The sequence below is a fragment of the Mauremys mutica genome, chromosome 3 (assembly GCF_020497125.1).
Source record: "Mauremys mutica isolate MM-2020 ecotype Southern chromosome 3, ASM2049712v1, whole genome shotgun sequence".
NCBI classification, from domain to species: Eukaryota; Metazoa; Chordata; order Testudines; family Geoemydidae; genus Mauremys; species Mauremys mutica.
In genome coordinates this window covers 157314816-157331709 of record NC_059074.1, presented here as the reverse complement: position 1 = coordinate 157331709, position 16894 = coordinate 157314816, and the positions used below count along the sequence as shown (strand labels likewise).

At 44.6% G+C, this 16894-nt stretch overlaps 1 protein-coding gene and 1 non-coding gene across 2 annotated transcripts in view; one reads left to right on the top strand and one right to left on the bottom strand.

The window, feature by feature from the left end:
- Nucleotides 1-14103, bottom strand: part of ACBD3 (acyl-CoA binding domain containing 3) — a 41187-nt gene extending 27084 nt beyond the window's left edge. The window contains exon 1 of the mRNA XM_045011021.1: nucleotides 13736-14103. Within this exon, the coding sequence (XP_044866956.1) occupies nucleotides 13736-13991 (256 nt within the window). The 5' untranslated portion in view covers nucleotides 13992-14103. The remainder of the gene's footprint in view (nucleotides 1-13735) is intronic.
- Nucleotides 14104-16107: 2004 nt separating this feature from the next.
- On the top strand, nucleotides 16108-16271 carry LOC123367743. The gene has a single exon (XR_006578625.1). It is a non-coding gene; the product is annotated as a U1 spliceosomal RNA (small nuclear RNA).
- The last annotated feature ends 623 nt before the right edge of the window (nucleotides 16272-16894 follow it).

The following is a 16894-nucleotide window of genomic DNA, read 5'->3' as shown; positions in this document are numbered from 1 at the left end:
CTACCCTTCCTCCTCATGTCCATTCTCATGCCCACGGCTGTATCCCCTCTTACTTTGTTTTCTTCCCTCTCAATGTTAAATTCTGGCGTGGAGATTACCTGGACATCTCCCAACCATCTCCCCCAAATTCCTAGTTTAAAGCTCTCTTAATCAGTTATGCCAGCCTCCATCCTAGAAGTCTATTTCCCTCCTTACTCAGGTGAAGTCCATCCAGAGAGAACAGTGCTCTGTCCATGAATGGTTCCCAGTGGCCATACATCCCAAAGCCCTCCTTATAGCACCACTGCCTGAGGCATCTGTTGATCACCATAATCTTGTCACACCTTTGTTGCCCTTCTCTAGAAACAGACAGAATCCCACTGAAGATCACCTGAGCCTCGATTTCCTTAAGTGTCTTCCCCAGCCTGGCATAGTCTCCCTTGATATGTTCCAGCGAGAATCTAGCTGTATCATTTGTTCCCACATGAAGGACAATCAGCGGATTCTTTCCCGCTCCCGTTAGGATCCTTTTCAGCCTCAGGTCCACATCCCGTATCTTAGCACCTGGCAGACAGCACACCCTTCTGTTCTCCGGATCAGCTCTAGTTACATGCCTGTCTGCTCTTCTCAGTAAGGAGTCCCCAATCACATAGACCTGCCTTTTCTTGGTGATGGTGCGATTCTCTGGTCTATCCCCTGTTCCCTCTGGCTGCAAGTCCTCTCAATTTCTGTTGTCCCTTGCAATCCTCTGCAACCCATCCCGTATCCTCCTGGGACTCATATTTGGTGTTATCTCCATTGACTCTTCCTCTCTTCCTACAGGACTAGCTGTTCGTTTCTTCTTTCTTGCCCTCACCTTCAGCAACCACCTGCTGTGCCCCTTCTTCATTTTCCAACTCCGCAAACCTGTTCCTGAGCTCTATTTCTCCTTCATTAGCCCATCTTTTCCTCTGCCTGGTTCTCTTACTCACATGCTTCCACTGTCCACTTTCCTCACCCAGCAGTTTCCCCTCAGAATTCTTTGGTCCTGCTTCCATCTGCAAGTCTGAGCTTTTCCCTTCAGCCTCCTCATGTCTGTGCTCCATCATCTGCTCGAACCCCCTTCTAAAAACTCTACCAGAGTTTCCACCTGCATCTCCAGTCCTCAGATCTTTTCTTCCATCAGCTCCATCAGGCAGCACTTCATGAAGATGAAACTCTTATGAGGTACCCCTGCCAGGATCATGTATATACCACAGCTCATCCAGTCATCCTCATTGTGTCTTTCACTGCTGCCTCTATATCCATCATAAACCTTCCCTCCTAAAACCTGTTACTCTAGGAAACACAAACCAAACCACAACCACCCATAGCAAAACAAACTCCCAACGGGCACCAGAACACCGGCAGAACAGAACCCACTCCCTTCACTAGCCTGTCTATTCCTCTGCCTAGCTCTCTTAATCTCCCCCACAAACTCCCCTTGCAAACTCTCACTGAAACTCCCCTGTTCACAGCTCTGTTTGCTGGCTCCTGTGCCACCGCAGCTGTCTATGCTGCTGCCTGGCTGGCTACCTTTATAGGATCCCTAAGCAGAGAAGCCCCACACCCTAATCAGGGCTCTGCTTCTCCCCCAGCACACAGCTTTATGCTACATCAAGGAAGACTGCAGAAAGTAAACAATCCACAATTTAAGGGGAAAATCTTGCTTAAGGCAATTAAATTACTCCAGCCACATTGGCAAAATGTGATACTACTCCACAATTAAGAGGCCAGAGGTGACAATTATCAAGGTTTAAATTGAATGGATTTCAGTGCCAGAGGAGAAATAGCATTAAAATTAATTTCAAAACTTTCAGATTCTGTATCAATTCTGCATATCACATCTTGATGCTGTCTTAGTCCAATCACACTGAACGCTTATTAGTAGAGACATGCAAATCTGCAGATACCTGCTTTATATTAGCGAACCATGTATGTGGATGGTTGCAGATACAAATTTTGTATCCACGCATGGCTCTACTTATGACAAGAAAAATGCTGCAGGGAAGATTTATAAACAAAGAGTCAACTAGGACTATCCCAGCATGTTTCACTAGCTGTCAAAACAAAGCAAAGGAACACCCATTCTTTGAATTATACTGCTTGCTGAAGAGACTTGTTTCCTCTTACACAAGATCGAATGAATGACATCTTTCTCTTTTTAGAAAGATTAGTATAAGGGAGCCATTACTGTAGATAACCACAATACAGAATTCAAGTGAAAGGCCTACTGCACTCAAAACCTGTGCTTACTGGTATTGCTTGTACAGTCATGAATTGCAGCCAAAGTACTTACAGGTTGGAGCTGTGAAATTGACAAGAAAGCACGGCTTCCGGCTCAGAGCCCAGCTGCCCAAAGCTCCCGGTTGTAAGTTCCCCACCAGGAGCATGGCAGCTGATCGGACTCCAGGTGGCTTATCCAATCTCCTGGCAGGAGGGAAGCTGAGCTCCTGGCGGGGAGCTGCATGGGGCCCTGGCTCTCAGCCTCCCACACTGGCCCTCTTTAGTCAGTGGAAGCACTCCTGGTGAGGACACATACCACTGACAGAAGGAGGGTAGTGTGGACATCAGTCACCACAGTAATTACTGCAGTGGCTGTAAGCCAGGGGTGGGCAAACTTTTTGGTCCGAGGGCTACATCTGGATGGGGAAATTGTATGCAGGGCCATGAATGTAGGACTGAGGCAGGGGGGTTGGGATGCGGGAGGGAGTGTGGGGTGGGGTGTGCAGGAAGGGTCTCAGGGCAGGGGGTTGGGGTGCAGGATGGGTGCGGCAGGAGGTATGGTGCTCAGGGCAGGAAGCTGGGGTTTGGGGTGTAGGAGGGGTTCAGGTGCAGGCTCCAGCCTGGTGCTGCTTTCCTCTAGTGGCTCTGGGTGGCAGCAGCGCACAGCGGGGCTAAGGCAGGCTCCCTGACTGTCCGGATCTGGCCCGCGGGCCGTTGTTTGCCCTCCCCTGCTGTAAGCTGACCTAACCTAGGTTGATTTAGTGTAAACATGCCCACAGTTTCAAATCAGTTCAGTTACCGTGAAATTGTTTTTTCTTAAATAAACATAAACGAGAACCATGGCTGATATACCCCTGTGATAGGCAACACTGTAGGAAAAACAGAAGTTAAATGTTATGTCCAGCTATATGATTTTAATTGTAATTATCCACCAGATAATTTCTGAAAATAGCTCTTGGTTCATGGATCATTTGTGAGCACTTTATTGCAAGTATTTGAATGTTAAAATAGATAAAGTAAATTTGACTCTTAACAGGTTTCTAGTGTGAATACTCATGTTGAAAATGCTATTTACATACAACAATGATCAGAAAATCCAAGCTAATTTAAATGGAGATGACTGTCCTTGGTCATGGTAGGGACAAGGGCACTAAGCTAACATTATGTCTAGGTTTATATGCAAAGTACACTTTCAGACCACTAAACAACACGGGCAAATCTAATAATGGGGAACTGTGTACCTGTAACTCTTCATTGTTGGATGCTGTAGCATAGACAGATTGTGGGTGTTTTTACCATATATTGTCTAACCCTGCCCTTAGAATTAATATCTGAGCCCAGCTCAGAGCAGGGTTGATAAAGCCTATTTCTACAAGGAGTCGAGAATTACAGAGCTACATTTTCCCAATGTAGATAAACCCTCTAATGACCAAGCTCCAAATATGAAGCGAAGCTGAAATCTGTATTGACAAAGAAAGTTCCCCAAGGGAGAAAGAAATAAAAAGCTAAATGAAAAAAAAAGATCAGACAACTTTCCACTGAGAGATTAAGAGGATGGGGGGAGGAGAATATTCAGTGGCTTGTTCATAATATAAATGGAAGTACCTAGCAAATGGTATTCTTCTGAGTCAGTCAAGAGAATCTGAGCTTCTAGATTACATGCTAGCTGTTTCTTGTTTTAATCATTTGTGTGCTTCAAGCTCTAACCACCCATCATACTTAGGCCTTGTATACACTGCAGAGTTTTGTTGGCAAAAGGTAAAACAGTGGAGGCGTACACACTGCAATCCCACTTTTGGCGACAAAATAAAACCACTTTGACAAGAGACATGGCCCCTCTTGCACAAAGTATTGTGAAAGTGCCAGTGTAGACGCTGCGGTTCATTACGTTAGTAGACATAACTGGCTTCCCCCAGTATCCCACAATGCCCACTGTGACTGCTCTGCACATGGTTTTGAACTCTGCTACCCTGCAGGCATGCACTCCTACCCTTTCAAAGCTTCAGAAAGTGTTGACATTCCTCAGCCTGGAAAGCTCACAGAGCTGCTGAGAAGGCTGTGGGAGAATTCAGAGTGAATCACAGAACCCTTAATGTGGAATTGGCAGGCAGGCAGAGCAGGCTGCTGCTGCTGCAGGGTGTGGGGAGGAGAGAGACTGCTCTGCTGTGCAAGGGCAGGAGAGGGAGGGCTGATACGGGAGGGTGTTCTCCTCCCCCAAGATTGGTAGTTCAGGCTGCTGTCTGAACTTAGAGACAGCATGCTGACACTCTCCCTCAACAGACACACAAACTGTCTCACATATACACTCTCACAACACAAACGCTCCCGGTCACACACTCCCTCCCCCCACTTACACTTCAGTTGAAAAGCAGCTGGCAATCTAGTAGGATGCCCAAGGAACAATGGGATTGAGAAACCTGCAACATGTGCTGCTGTACCTGCCCCATGAGGCATTGCAAATCCTTTCCAAAGCACCCTGCAGCCATTTGCACAGTGGGATAGCTACCCACAGTGCACTTCTCTCTGCGTCGACACACTCTGCAGACACAAGGAGCACTTTAATTAAAGTGACATAACTTTTGTCGACAAAACTCTACAGTGTAGACAAGGCCTTAGAACCTTAACAGTTAAACTGTATCAGATGATGAAATTGAGCAGCTGAAACTGTCTGCACCAGAGCGCATGGAAAGAGCCCCAGTCCTTTGAGTCTTACCAAACAGGCTCTTCAGTGCCAGGCTTGTCAAGCATCCATGAGTCACAAACCTTTGACAGCCCTGAATATAATTACTGGACATCTCTACATGGTAAAATGAAACTTTTGTTTCAATTTAATATATATTTAGTGCATGTGAGTGGTTCCAGACCAACACTGGACAATGTGTTCCCCTATTTATCCAGAGGAGGTACATACAGAAGTCAGCAACACTACAAGCTTCCCCATCCATTTCCATTGATATACCTCAACTATGACCTAGGAAAACTACTCCAAGGATGGCAGAAGGATATGGTCATCTTTGTCTACCCCTGTCCACTACGAACTGAACAGAGACCCAACAATTACTCAGACCACTCAAACGCCAGACGTAGTGACTTTCAGTCACTAACAACGTAGACTTGACTTAACTGATGTTTAAGATGTAAAAGCTCTGTGTAACTGGCCATTACCAATCCCCTAGCCATCTAATCCTCCATACAGCTTTTCTTTATTGTGTTAGCATCTTGATTAAGTGATAATACCCTAGAAATCCACTGAACACTCAATGAGTTGTCCATTGAGACAACTCTTCAAACAGGTTAATCTCTAGGCCAAGGGTTGGCAACCTTTCAGAAGTGGTGTGCCGAGTCTTCATTTATTCACTCTAATTTAAGGTTTCGCGTGCCGGAAATTTATTTTAACATTTTTAGAAGGTCTCTTTCTATAAGTTTATAATATATAATTAAACTATTGTTGTATATACAGTAAATAAGGTTTTTAAAATGTTTAAGAAGCTTAATTTAAAATTAAATTAAAATGCAGAGCCTCCCAGACTGGTGGCCAGGACCTGGGCAGCGTGAGTGCCACTGAAAATCAGCTCGTGTGCCACCTTCGGCACGCGTGCCATAGGTTGCCTACCCCTGCTCTAGGCTAAAGTTAAAGCCAGGCCTATTAACAATGCACGCAAGACTGTTTAATATTAGTCTGCAAGTATGGCATAACCAAGAGAGAGATTAAACCATTCAAATGAGCTAGAAATGGAAAGCAGTTGAAGGTGCAACACACACAGAAATAACTGTCTCCCTTATAATCACAGAAAATTTAATTTACTGTTTCATTATTGTCAAGTAGTATATCTAAAACGGAATATATGCTGGCAAATTAAGACTCGAGAAAGAATGCAATGAAATATGCTTAAAGAAAGGAGTATTGGCATATTGTTTATATATATAGCTAAATATCACGACTGACCATTGCTTTTCATTTTATAACTTTAAATATTGAAAATTCTTCACCGAGAAACATTGCACAATATACTCATAACACTCCCTCTCAGGCTTCTATTCAATTACTGCATCCATTCTATGGGAAGGAGGAGTCCCATAGGACACAGTTAATTCTGAGTTGTTAGTACCACCTCAAAAATATGTTTTTCATTTGGTGTTTTTTGGAAGTGACAAACCAAAACATTACAAGAATGACTTAAAACCTAATTACTGTCTAATCTATGTACAGTTATTAGCACTCACCCTTCCAGAATATGTTGAGGAGGCAAGAAAAGCAGAAATAAAAATCCCAGTTAGGGAAAGTTAATCAAGGTTATCAACTAGGCCGAGCACCATTCCACTTACCCTATATACTCGTTCATAAACCGAATTTTTTTTAGTAAAAAAGGGAATCACCAGAGAAGGGGGTTGGCTTATGAACGGGTATAGAGAGGGAAAGGTGGGACACAGCCCCTCCATCCAGCAGAGGGGGCAAGGAGAAGCAGCACAGCCAACAGAGACAGAAGGGAACAGGTGGAGCCAGAGTCTCTCCGCTTCTGGCTATGCTGCTCTCCCCCTCAGCCTCTGAAGCAGCTGCAGCTCTGTGGCTGGCAGGCTGCCACCACTCCGCCTGGCCCTGCCCACTGGAGCAGGCTGCTGCAACACCGCCAGGCCCCGCCCCCTGGCATGCCCCAGCTAAGGTGGGAAGGGATGGGATGGGGAGAGTGTGGGGTCCCAGGCTAGAGGTGGGGTCATGTGGGGGGTGGTCACAGGGGTTACTCCCCTGACCCTCAGCTTCTCTTCCCCCCCCCTCCCAAATTTCCCCACCAGTTGCTGTCCCGGCCCATCAGGGTAAGCAGCTAGTGCGCCGGGACACTTTGTTTACTTAGGTTTACCTCCATGCATGCGGACGCTCAAGGTAAACAAACCGTCTCGGCCCGCCAGCAGCTTATCCTGATGGCCCGGGAGCCAAAGTTTGCCGATCCCTGAATTATAGGGTTGGCTTACGAATGGGTCATAAAAATTTTCCATTTTTACTTATCCATCTTGGGGGAGTCGGCTTATAAACGAACCGGCTTATGATCAAGTATATACACGGTACATCTGTAGATCTCTAGCAGATAGCACTTTTCAAATTCCAGAGAACAAGAACGTACCCACAAAATTCATTGGCAGGACAATTCAGCCATTTTTAGTAACCAATTGCTATATGCCAAGCAACAGAACAGACCAGGTCATACCTCCTGCCCTGAAGCCTCTGGGTGTGTCTAAAGACAGAGACAGAACTTCTTTAGCATGATTCAAGGGGGAACAGACAGCTGTGGTCAGATGACATTAAGAAACAGATTTGGGCCACGTCTACATCACGGTTGCTGCAGCTGTGCTGCTGCAGAACCCATGGTGAAGGCACTTCCTACAGTGACGGAAGGGGTTTCTCACACCCAAGCAACGCAGCTAGTTGATCAAATTTTTAAGTGCAGACCAGGCCTTGGGATATCACTGTAGCTTCCTGATAGTAAAATGAGTATTGTTTCCTTATGCATAGATGTTATCTTTCAGGAAATGATCAGCTGAACAGCACCAAGTCTCTTCCTCTCAGACTGGTGTATACTGAAGATTAGGGGGAAAAGATGGACATTTCAGGCAGAGAGATTTCCATCCCATAAGGCCAAGTCTACATTAGAAAGGTTTGCTGGTGCAGTTACACTGGCAAACCCTCCTAACATATATACAGCTTACACTGGCAAAAAAGAGCTTTTGTCTTTTGCTGATATAGTTTATATATCAGTGGTTCCCAAACTTTTTTTCACCAAGGTCCCCTTTGGCACCTAAATATCCTAGATCCCTTTCATTTCCTAAAACAACAACATGAAACTTATGTATATTAGCTAGGTTTATTATGACACAAATGCACAAGCCCACACACAGTTGAGTTTACTGGTCTCAGGATTCCCTGGGCTCAGTTCCCATATCCACCATAGAGTCCTGAAACCCTACTTCACTTGATCTGTATTTGTTTCCCCTAAATGGGTTATTACTTTCTTATCTTGTAGAAGTGTTGAGTCTTGACATCTGTGGCAGAAAAAGTAATTTTAAGCCCTCAAAGGGGAGTGAGGGGGTGTCATATACTTAATGGGCAAGGGCAGTACTACTGGAATGCTCCCACCACTCATGCCTGGTGCATGAGAGGTCATGCTATGTGCAGGATGCCATTTTGAGAATAAAATGGCATCATCCATATAGCAAAAGTGCCAGAATGTTTTGGCCCTGGCTCAAAGTACAGATCCTCACATAACAACAATGGATCAGCAAAGATCCAGGGATCCCACTTTGGGAACCAATGGCTTACAGGAGTTCAGCGAGTGAAATAAGCTACATTGGCAGAAGCATTTTCATGCTAGTATAATGGTGACCATGCTAGGGCTTTTGCCAGAACAGAGGTGTCTCAAAATTCTCACACTCCTAACTGACATTGCTATACTGACAAAGATTTTGAGTGGAGACCTGGCCTAGGAATATGGAATATTCTTCTAACGAAAGTGATGGAAGCCCTAACACAGGAGTAATTTTAAAGTAGATTGGACAAAGCAGTAGAATATACAGTAGTATAACAGGGAACAATTTTGCCAGTAACAGAGGAGATGGAAAAGGGATTATATCTAGTCCATCCCTAATGTCTCTCTTTGGTAAAGAGTAAACAAAATTGCCTTTAATATTTTAATCCTTACCACTCTTAATTTAATTACATACTATCACATCACAAATACAGGTAGAGTTTTTTGATCTATATAAACACACAACAATGAAAAACCTTGGCAATCATGGTGATAAGTACACCTCTACCACAATATAATTCTGTCCTCGGGAGCCAAAAAAAATCTTACCGCGTTATAGGTGAAACCGCATTATATCGAACTTGCTTTGATCCGCCGGAGCGCGCAGCCCTGCCCCCGCAGAGCGATGCGTCACCACGTTATATCCAAATTCGTGTTATATCAGGTCACATTACTCAGGATAGAGGTGTAGTTACCCAATTGGTACATTTGCATTGTAGCAGGGAGCTATAGTTCCCAGCTCAGAGACTAAATTCTAGTCTACATTACAGACCTGCACTGGTATAACTACATTGCTTAGGGATCGAAAAAATCCACACCCCCAAATGACTTAGTTATACCTACCTAACCCACCATCAACATGGCTACCGCCTTTCGAGGAGTTGGTTTAACTATGCCAACAGGAGAGCTCTCCCCCATCAGCTTAGAGCATCTTCATTAAAGTGCTACAGTAGCACAGCTGCATCAGTTGCAGCTTTTTAACTGGCCTAACACACTTGCTCTGATCAAGCGAATGCTCTAAAACCAGCAGTCTGATCATGGTAATATGGGCAACCACCTGAGTACAATCTTGTCTGAGACCTTAGGTATGTGCTGAGGTGGCTAGCCAAACAGCCACCACCCATTCTGCTGCGACCGCATTGCTATTTTTGGTAAACTACCATGATCAGTGCTAGCACAAGTACGTCAGCCTGAGCTGGGAATTACACCTTCCAGTTGCAGTGCAGATGTACCTTAGATGTTTTTGATCAATATTAAATTTTATGGTAAGAAGAATCAAAGACTGCAGGGTTAGCTAATCATGTACCAGACATGTACAATCAGGAGCAACACTGGGATAAGTAATTTCCTATTCTCTAGGGTTGCTTATTCTTTGGCCTCCTGTGGCAACTTCCCTGGTATTCCAACTTATGCCCTCTCCATACCAATATCCGTATCAGTGCCATCAAGAGTAGCAATTCATGACACAAGGTTGCCCTTACCTGCTTTGTGTTGGGTGTGTGAACAGTGAGCATCATGGGCCGCGACGTCTTATCATCAAGTCTTCAGAGAGGGATAGAAGATGTTTTCCCTAAGAGTTCAGTGTTCATGGAAACTGCTAGAACAACCACCTAAGTCTTCTCTAAATCAACATAGTATAGCTTTTGTAGAGGGATCGCAAGCAACATAGCCTTCCTAACATTAGCCTTCCTGCATGCCTCAATTTTGACCTGGAGCAACAGCTTGTGCATTCACTTGTTAGCCCCTTTTCTGAGACTACCAATAAATGGTGCCAATGTGAAAATGTGTTTTACGATGTGGATACCTAAGCCACTGGGAATGGAACCGAGACCAATTCATTTCAGTCATTCCATAGTCACTATCCTATTTCATATCTGAATCATTGATCTGAACGTGAGTCTCTGTAGCCAATTACTAAAATGTTAAATGACAATGTTCAGACTGCTACATTATGGTGAATGTTTTGGAAAGAAAAAAAGGAGTAGTAATGACTGCAAGGGAATATTTGGACTTAGAATGAAAATCATCAGCGGTTGAGGGAGAAGGGGAACCTCAGGTCATGAAGTTCATCCCTATGCCTAGACAGAGGTGGTTCTCTAGACTTGGTTTTGTTTTTTTAAAGAAAAACAAAATCCCACAGTACAGACTAAACCATGAATGCTGGTTGAAAAGAATACATGAGTTTAGACTGAACCAAGTTTATCCCTTACAAAATTAAGCTTTTACAAACCTAAGGCCAACAAGAAAAATATTGAAAGTTCAAACACAAGAAACCAGACACTAAACACAAAAATGATACTGGCTTAATTAATTTTCCATTGTCCAAACTGAGAAATGTACTCAGTACCTAAGAGCATAAATAAGTGTCTTTTTCTGAGAGAGATCACTTTTAAGACAGTAGGCCATTAGTAGTAACACACAGGGTGGATAAAAACCAAAAGTTTTTTGTTATTTAAATTCTAGTGTTTTTTCTCTACATAAACCTGTTTAAAATGCTGTTAAGGCATAAATTTATTATAATCTCTTAAAACATTTAAATAAAATAAATAAATATGCTGAATCCAGGAGCCTCTATCAAAAATGGACTTAAATGCTGCTTTCCTATACAAAGAATCAGGTGGAGGGGGGGGGGAATCTAATTTTTTAGGTCAAGCTTTATAAATATGGCACAATAGGCTATGTACTGTATTAAGGGCTTGTTATGTTTAATAAAATACATTTTATATCCTGTTCTGTGTTTAATTAAATTGCAGTTACCATCCTAATGCAGCTTGACACAAATCATGAGCCAAATGTTAATTATCTAGTAAATCTTTCACTATTTTCTAACATACTAAAATGTACAAGTAACAAGAATGTGAAAATACTGAACTATATAATTGCTTAAATGTATATATTTATAGTGTACCATCCTAGGTAGCAAAAGATGCATCAAACCTAGCGCAAAAGTTCTATTTAGTTATAACCATTAAAACATGTTGATTTACCTTTCTTCGAAAAAATAACTGAAGCACAAGTGGAAAAGTTGACAAATAGTTTTAAACTGATGCATTACATTTGGTGATTTAAACGTAAGCTTGTTCACAATTTATGATTTTACAGTATGTCTTTTAAATAGCCTGGGGAAACGCAGAGTAATAAAACCATAGCCAAGAATGAAAGGCAAAGATAAGATACCTTCCACACAAGTTTCAAAGTACTTTAAAAAGTGCTCAACAAGCCACACAAGAACCTTGTTAAGTATTGTATCCTTTTTATCAGGTAGAAATAAGGCAGGACTCATGACTTGTCCCAGACAACACAGAGTGACAGTGACAGACTCAGGAATAGAACCCAGGAGTCCTGATTCCCAATTCATGCAAACTTACAATTAGATAAAAACTGTCTGCCTCTCATATTTTAAAGAATTAAGGAAATGCCTCTACTTGTTATTGTTTTAATAAGAAAAACACTGCAGAACTACATCTCCTTCCCCAGGTCAGACTGAGGGTATGTCTACACTTAAAACACTACAGCTGCAGCAGTGCTTCAGTTCAGCAGACACTACCTACACTGATGGGAGGAGTTCACCTGTGGGTGCAGGTACCTAGCACTATCTACACATGGGGTTAGGTCAACATAGCTACATATTTGGGATTTGGATTTTTCACACCCTGAGAGACCTAGTGAGTTGATGTAAGTCCCTAGTGAAGACCAGCCCCTAAAGCAATGCAGTGCCCAGAACACAGGCCCCTAGAAGAGATGCATGGGCATCAGCAATAAAGCTCCAGGATGAAGACTGTATTCAACAACTTAATTCCTTTGGCACAATGGAACTTGTACAATAAGGTTAAAGCTTATCTGTCCAGAAGACAGAGCTTTCTTGGGGGCTAGCATGAAACCGTGAACTCACACAGGAACTAAGGACCGCCACAAACATCACCACCATCCATTCTATGTGCAAGGAGTACTTCTCTGACCTTGCCTTCTCTAACATACAGTAACATTTTATTAAAAAACAACAAAACAAAACGCTCCACTCCACACACCTCCCCCTAGGGAGAGGATGATAGAACAAACATGTGACAGATGTTTGTCACATTACTTAATGCACTACTGGAAGGCACTCAGATACTATGGTGATGATCATGGTATAAAGAACTTGTGCAGAATTACATTCTTCCCCAAGATAGAACCTCTGCCCTTGGGAGCAATAAAGATGGCAACAGGGATCTCGTCTCTATCTTCCAGATAGGCAGAGGTGCTATCAAGGGTCCCCCAGTACTTACCCAAGAAGATAAGTGTGTAGCATAGCCATACTTTATTTCCTGGGACAATGTTCACAGGGCACCCAGAGTAGTGAGCCTTTGAGTTAACACCCCTTTGAGATGCATGGGGCAGTTCATAGCCCTCAGAGCAATAGTTCGGCTGTCTGCAAACTCAAGCAGCCATCATTGAGATAGTGATGCTCAGTCCACGTTTTCAAGGTTCTCTTTCCATCATGCAGATGAGAAACAAAGTTAAAACTTAAATTCCAACACATCACATGACCCCAGGAGCTGGAGGGCTAAATATGAGCCAGTAGCGCCTGTTGTCTTGAGCCAGTACTGCTTCTGTCCCTAATATACAGATAAAATTGCTGCTACAATTTCATTTTAAACATGAAACAAAACAAACAAAAGAAGTAAAAAAAAGCCTCAATTTTAGAACTGTTTGTTACAATCCTTATTAATATAAATTTACTACTATAGCGTAGCCTCTTTCCTTCTCTAGTGTTACAATATTTAGAGCGGTAACCTGAGGTGTTAGGAATAGGGTTTACAAAGAAACACTCAACGGATGCTATTACCGGTAGTTTTCTTTTAAGTCCAAGCTAAGTCAGACGGCTGCCCGCCCTCCCCGCCCCGAGCGCGCACTGGGCTCCTCGCTGTCTCCGTGCCCCACCGGCCCGGCCCGCACCAGAAGGTGCTGAGTAGGGATCATCCGTGGGCCAAGTTGTGAGCAAAGGCTCCGAGTCCGAGACAAGCTGCGGCCGCGGCTCCGGTCCCACCAACCAGGACCCGGCCGGCGCCTCGCGCGCCCTGCTCGGGGGCTCCAGCGCACGTGGGGGCGCGGGGCGAGCTCGTTCGCCCGCCGCTCCCCGGGGCGCGGGAGGGGGGCACACCCGGCCGGAGGCGGCGGGGCTCGGCGGCAGCCCGGGGTCCCGGGGCGGGACAGGCCGGGGCGGGGTCAGTCACCTTTGAAGAAGCGCAGGGCCAGGCCGTACAGCTCCTCCAGGCCGAACCCCCAGCGCTGCTCCGGACTCAGCGCCGCTGCCTCCTCCGGGGGCCCGGGGCCCGGCCGGCTCCACCCCGCCGCGTTCCCCGCCCGGGGATCCGGCTGCCGCGGCTGGGCGTCCCCGGGCCGCTCCTCGGAGTCGGGGCTCAGGGTCAGCCCGTCTATGGAGACCTCGAGTCGCTCCGAGCTCAGGGCCGCCACCACCGCCGCCGCCATCCTCCCTCCCTCCCTCAGCCTCCGGCTCGCCTCAGCTGGGGCGGGGCGGCCACGTCCCGACTTCCGGTCCCCTCCGACCCGGAACTTCCGGTACCGGCGCGCGGCTCCGCGGGCCCCGCCCCCACTCCCTGCTCCATGGGGCGTGGGCTGCTGTGAATGTTTACAACGGGGGGGGGGAGTTGAGGCGGGTGATGTTCCATCTCCGCTTTCAAACGTTCTCTCGGTGCCCTGTCACCCACCTACTGCCTGTGAAGCTGCGCTCGCGCTCCTTGAGCTAAGGGAGGGAGGGAGGGAGGGAAGGAAGGAGGGAGGGGGGGCGCACATTAGTTGATTTGCAAGTACAGGTGACACGTGTGTACACTGCGCTTTACAAGTTTGAAATGTCAGCGTCAGAGCCAGCTTCTCTTGTTGATGATTTTATGGCTGAACTACCCTATTAACTAAGTGTAATAAAATGTAGTTTTCAGGTTTTTGATCTGCCACATTTTGTGCTTGATTCACGGTGTTTGTGTTTCATACATATTTTATTATGCAGCAGCTGCAGGACTTAAGCCTTCTAAAAATTAAGCTAAGTGTCTGGTGTAAGAAACTTTGAAGTCCTTATTGTAAAACACATCCTCAGTGTAAAAGGAACTGAATTTGTGACTGGACGTGTCAGGTTTGCCATGTTTTATTCAAAGGGGAGGAAATACTTTTTTGCATTCTTAGATAAGTTTGGTTCCTTGCTCATTTTGGCCTTGTCTACATTAGGAAAAAAAGTTGTGTTCTTACCTCACTGTTAGTTAAAGATAAAATCCTAGTGAAGACAAAGCGATTTGTAGTTTTCCCACATTAGGAGGTCATGGTAAAGACTAAAGAAAGCCTAACATTTACCTGGACCTGCCACCTCATTAAAAGTACAAACTGCCTTGTCAGCTAACCCAAGATAAAATCCTACTGAAGACATGAGGGAAGACGACACCCTTTTTTCCTAGTGAAGATGCACCCTTCTGTCTCCTTTCTGCAATTTTTAGTAGTTTGTAAACCTCCAACTAGCTACTGAGTGTTTACTGGTCACATTGAGTTAATGCCCCTTTGTTTCAAGCTGCTAAATTACATTAAAGAAAGTAAAAGTACATTGAGGAATTATTAATGTTACACTTCCATGTGAACAATTGCTGTAGGTGCCCCGCAGATGTTATGCAATTGCAACTGTGTGACCAGGGGATCTGTCCAATTATAAAGAGAAGGAGAAGTGTCTATGCAATATGGTATTAAGCTGCAGGTTCACATTATGAAAGAGTTTAGGAAGCTACTGGCACTAGAAAATTGGTGAGAATATTCTCCTGAGGTGAATTTTTCAATTCGTGGACATGCACATTTTTTGCTAAAACCCACCAAAATTCTAATAGTTACGTTACATCATACAGTCAGGGAATATAAAGCTGCCCGGAGAGCTATGTATCCAGTCAGCCATAAATAACAGAACTCAAATTTCATATACCAAGCACTTACAATTAATAAATGTTTGCCATAAATATCTGACAAAATAATTCCAAATAGTTTATACATTTGAGGAAATGATTAGCAATTGGTGGCTAATTCACAAATAGCATAGAAAGGCTATATCCACCAAATACATTATGCCCTCGGCTCTAGTAATCACTGATCCTGGAGAGAAAAAGAAATGCAGAAGAGATCAGAGTCTCTGAGAGATCTGGGGGCAACAGCAGGGGCATCCATAGAAAAGCACAAGATGTAACACAAAAGAAGTGATTTAATTATATAAACAGATAATAGATAAAGGCTCACTAGGTGCTTTATATCAAGGGACCAGCCCCCCCATCCTCCATCCCAAGATCCCATCAAATACCTTTGTACAAGACTGCCTCACTCCACCAAATGACTCTCCTGACAGTGAGATTGGGGGAAAACAGAAGAAAGCCCTGTATTTAAAGGTAAAAGGCCCCTCCTCCCAAGGCAGTCAGAATGAACACACTGGCTCCTCCACCAGTCTGTACCTTCCTACAAGGAAGGGGGATATGTTCCACTCATCCAGCAATTTCTAACAGAGGAGGGGTCTAGACCTCCTCTTACCCCACAAGAAGTGACATGAAGTACTCCTGTGATTTAATATGTACTTACCTGGCAGAGGAGATACCATGATCATGAAGGTGGTTTTCCCAGGGTGAGGCTCATCCATTGCACTGTGGGTGTGCTGACCCCTGCGATTTCCCCAAATGCGGGAAACTTGACTGCATAATTTGTGGTAGTGGGGGACTGCGTTCGTGCTTTCCCCTGGAAAAAGAAATATGTCAGCTCTGCTAGAGCAAACTAGCTAAGTATCTTTAGTGTTGCCAACTCTCCAGGATTGGCCTGGAGTCTCCTAGAATTGGCATTAATCTCCCAGCGACTACTGAAAGCAATCCAGGAGATTTTAATAGGATATTTTAAGAAAATGACATTATGTCATGTTGGGGGAAAAAATCTCCCGGAATAGCTTCAGTCAGAGTTGACAACCCTAAGTATTTTTATTATCTCAAATGCACATCTCTGAACAGCCAGCCTCTGCTGCAGGCTCAGAACAGTAAGAGGTTGAGGCAGTCAGTCAGTCAGTCATTCACAGGGGAAATCTGATGATCAGCTGCTATGGCACAGTCATTTGTCCCAGCCTTAGTAATTGGACAGACATGAACACAATGTTCCTAGCAGCACTGGAATTATGCCAGGCCTGAGCTCTAGTAATGCAAGAAGGAAGCTCTAGACTAGTACCTTTTATTACAAGAGATTCCACTGAATGAGAGTGTTCTGGCCAATCAGAGTGCCCTTCCCTCTCTCCCCGCCCCGTTATGATAGAAACTCAAACTAAATGAAAGGGGGGAAGCCCGGCAGCTAAATGTCACACTTGAGTGGTGGCAGAATTT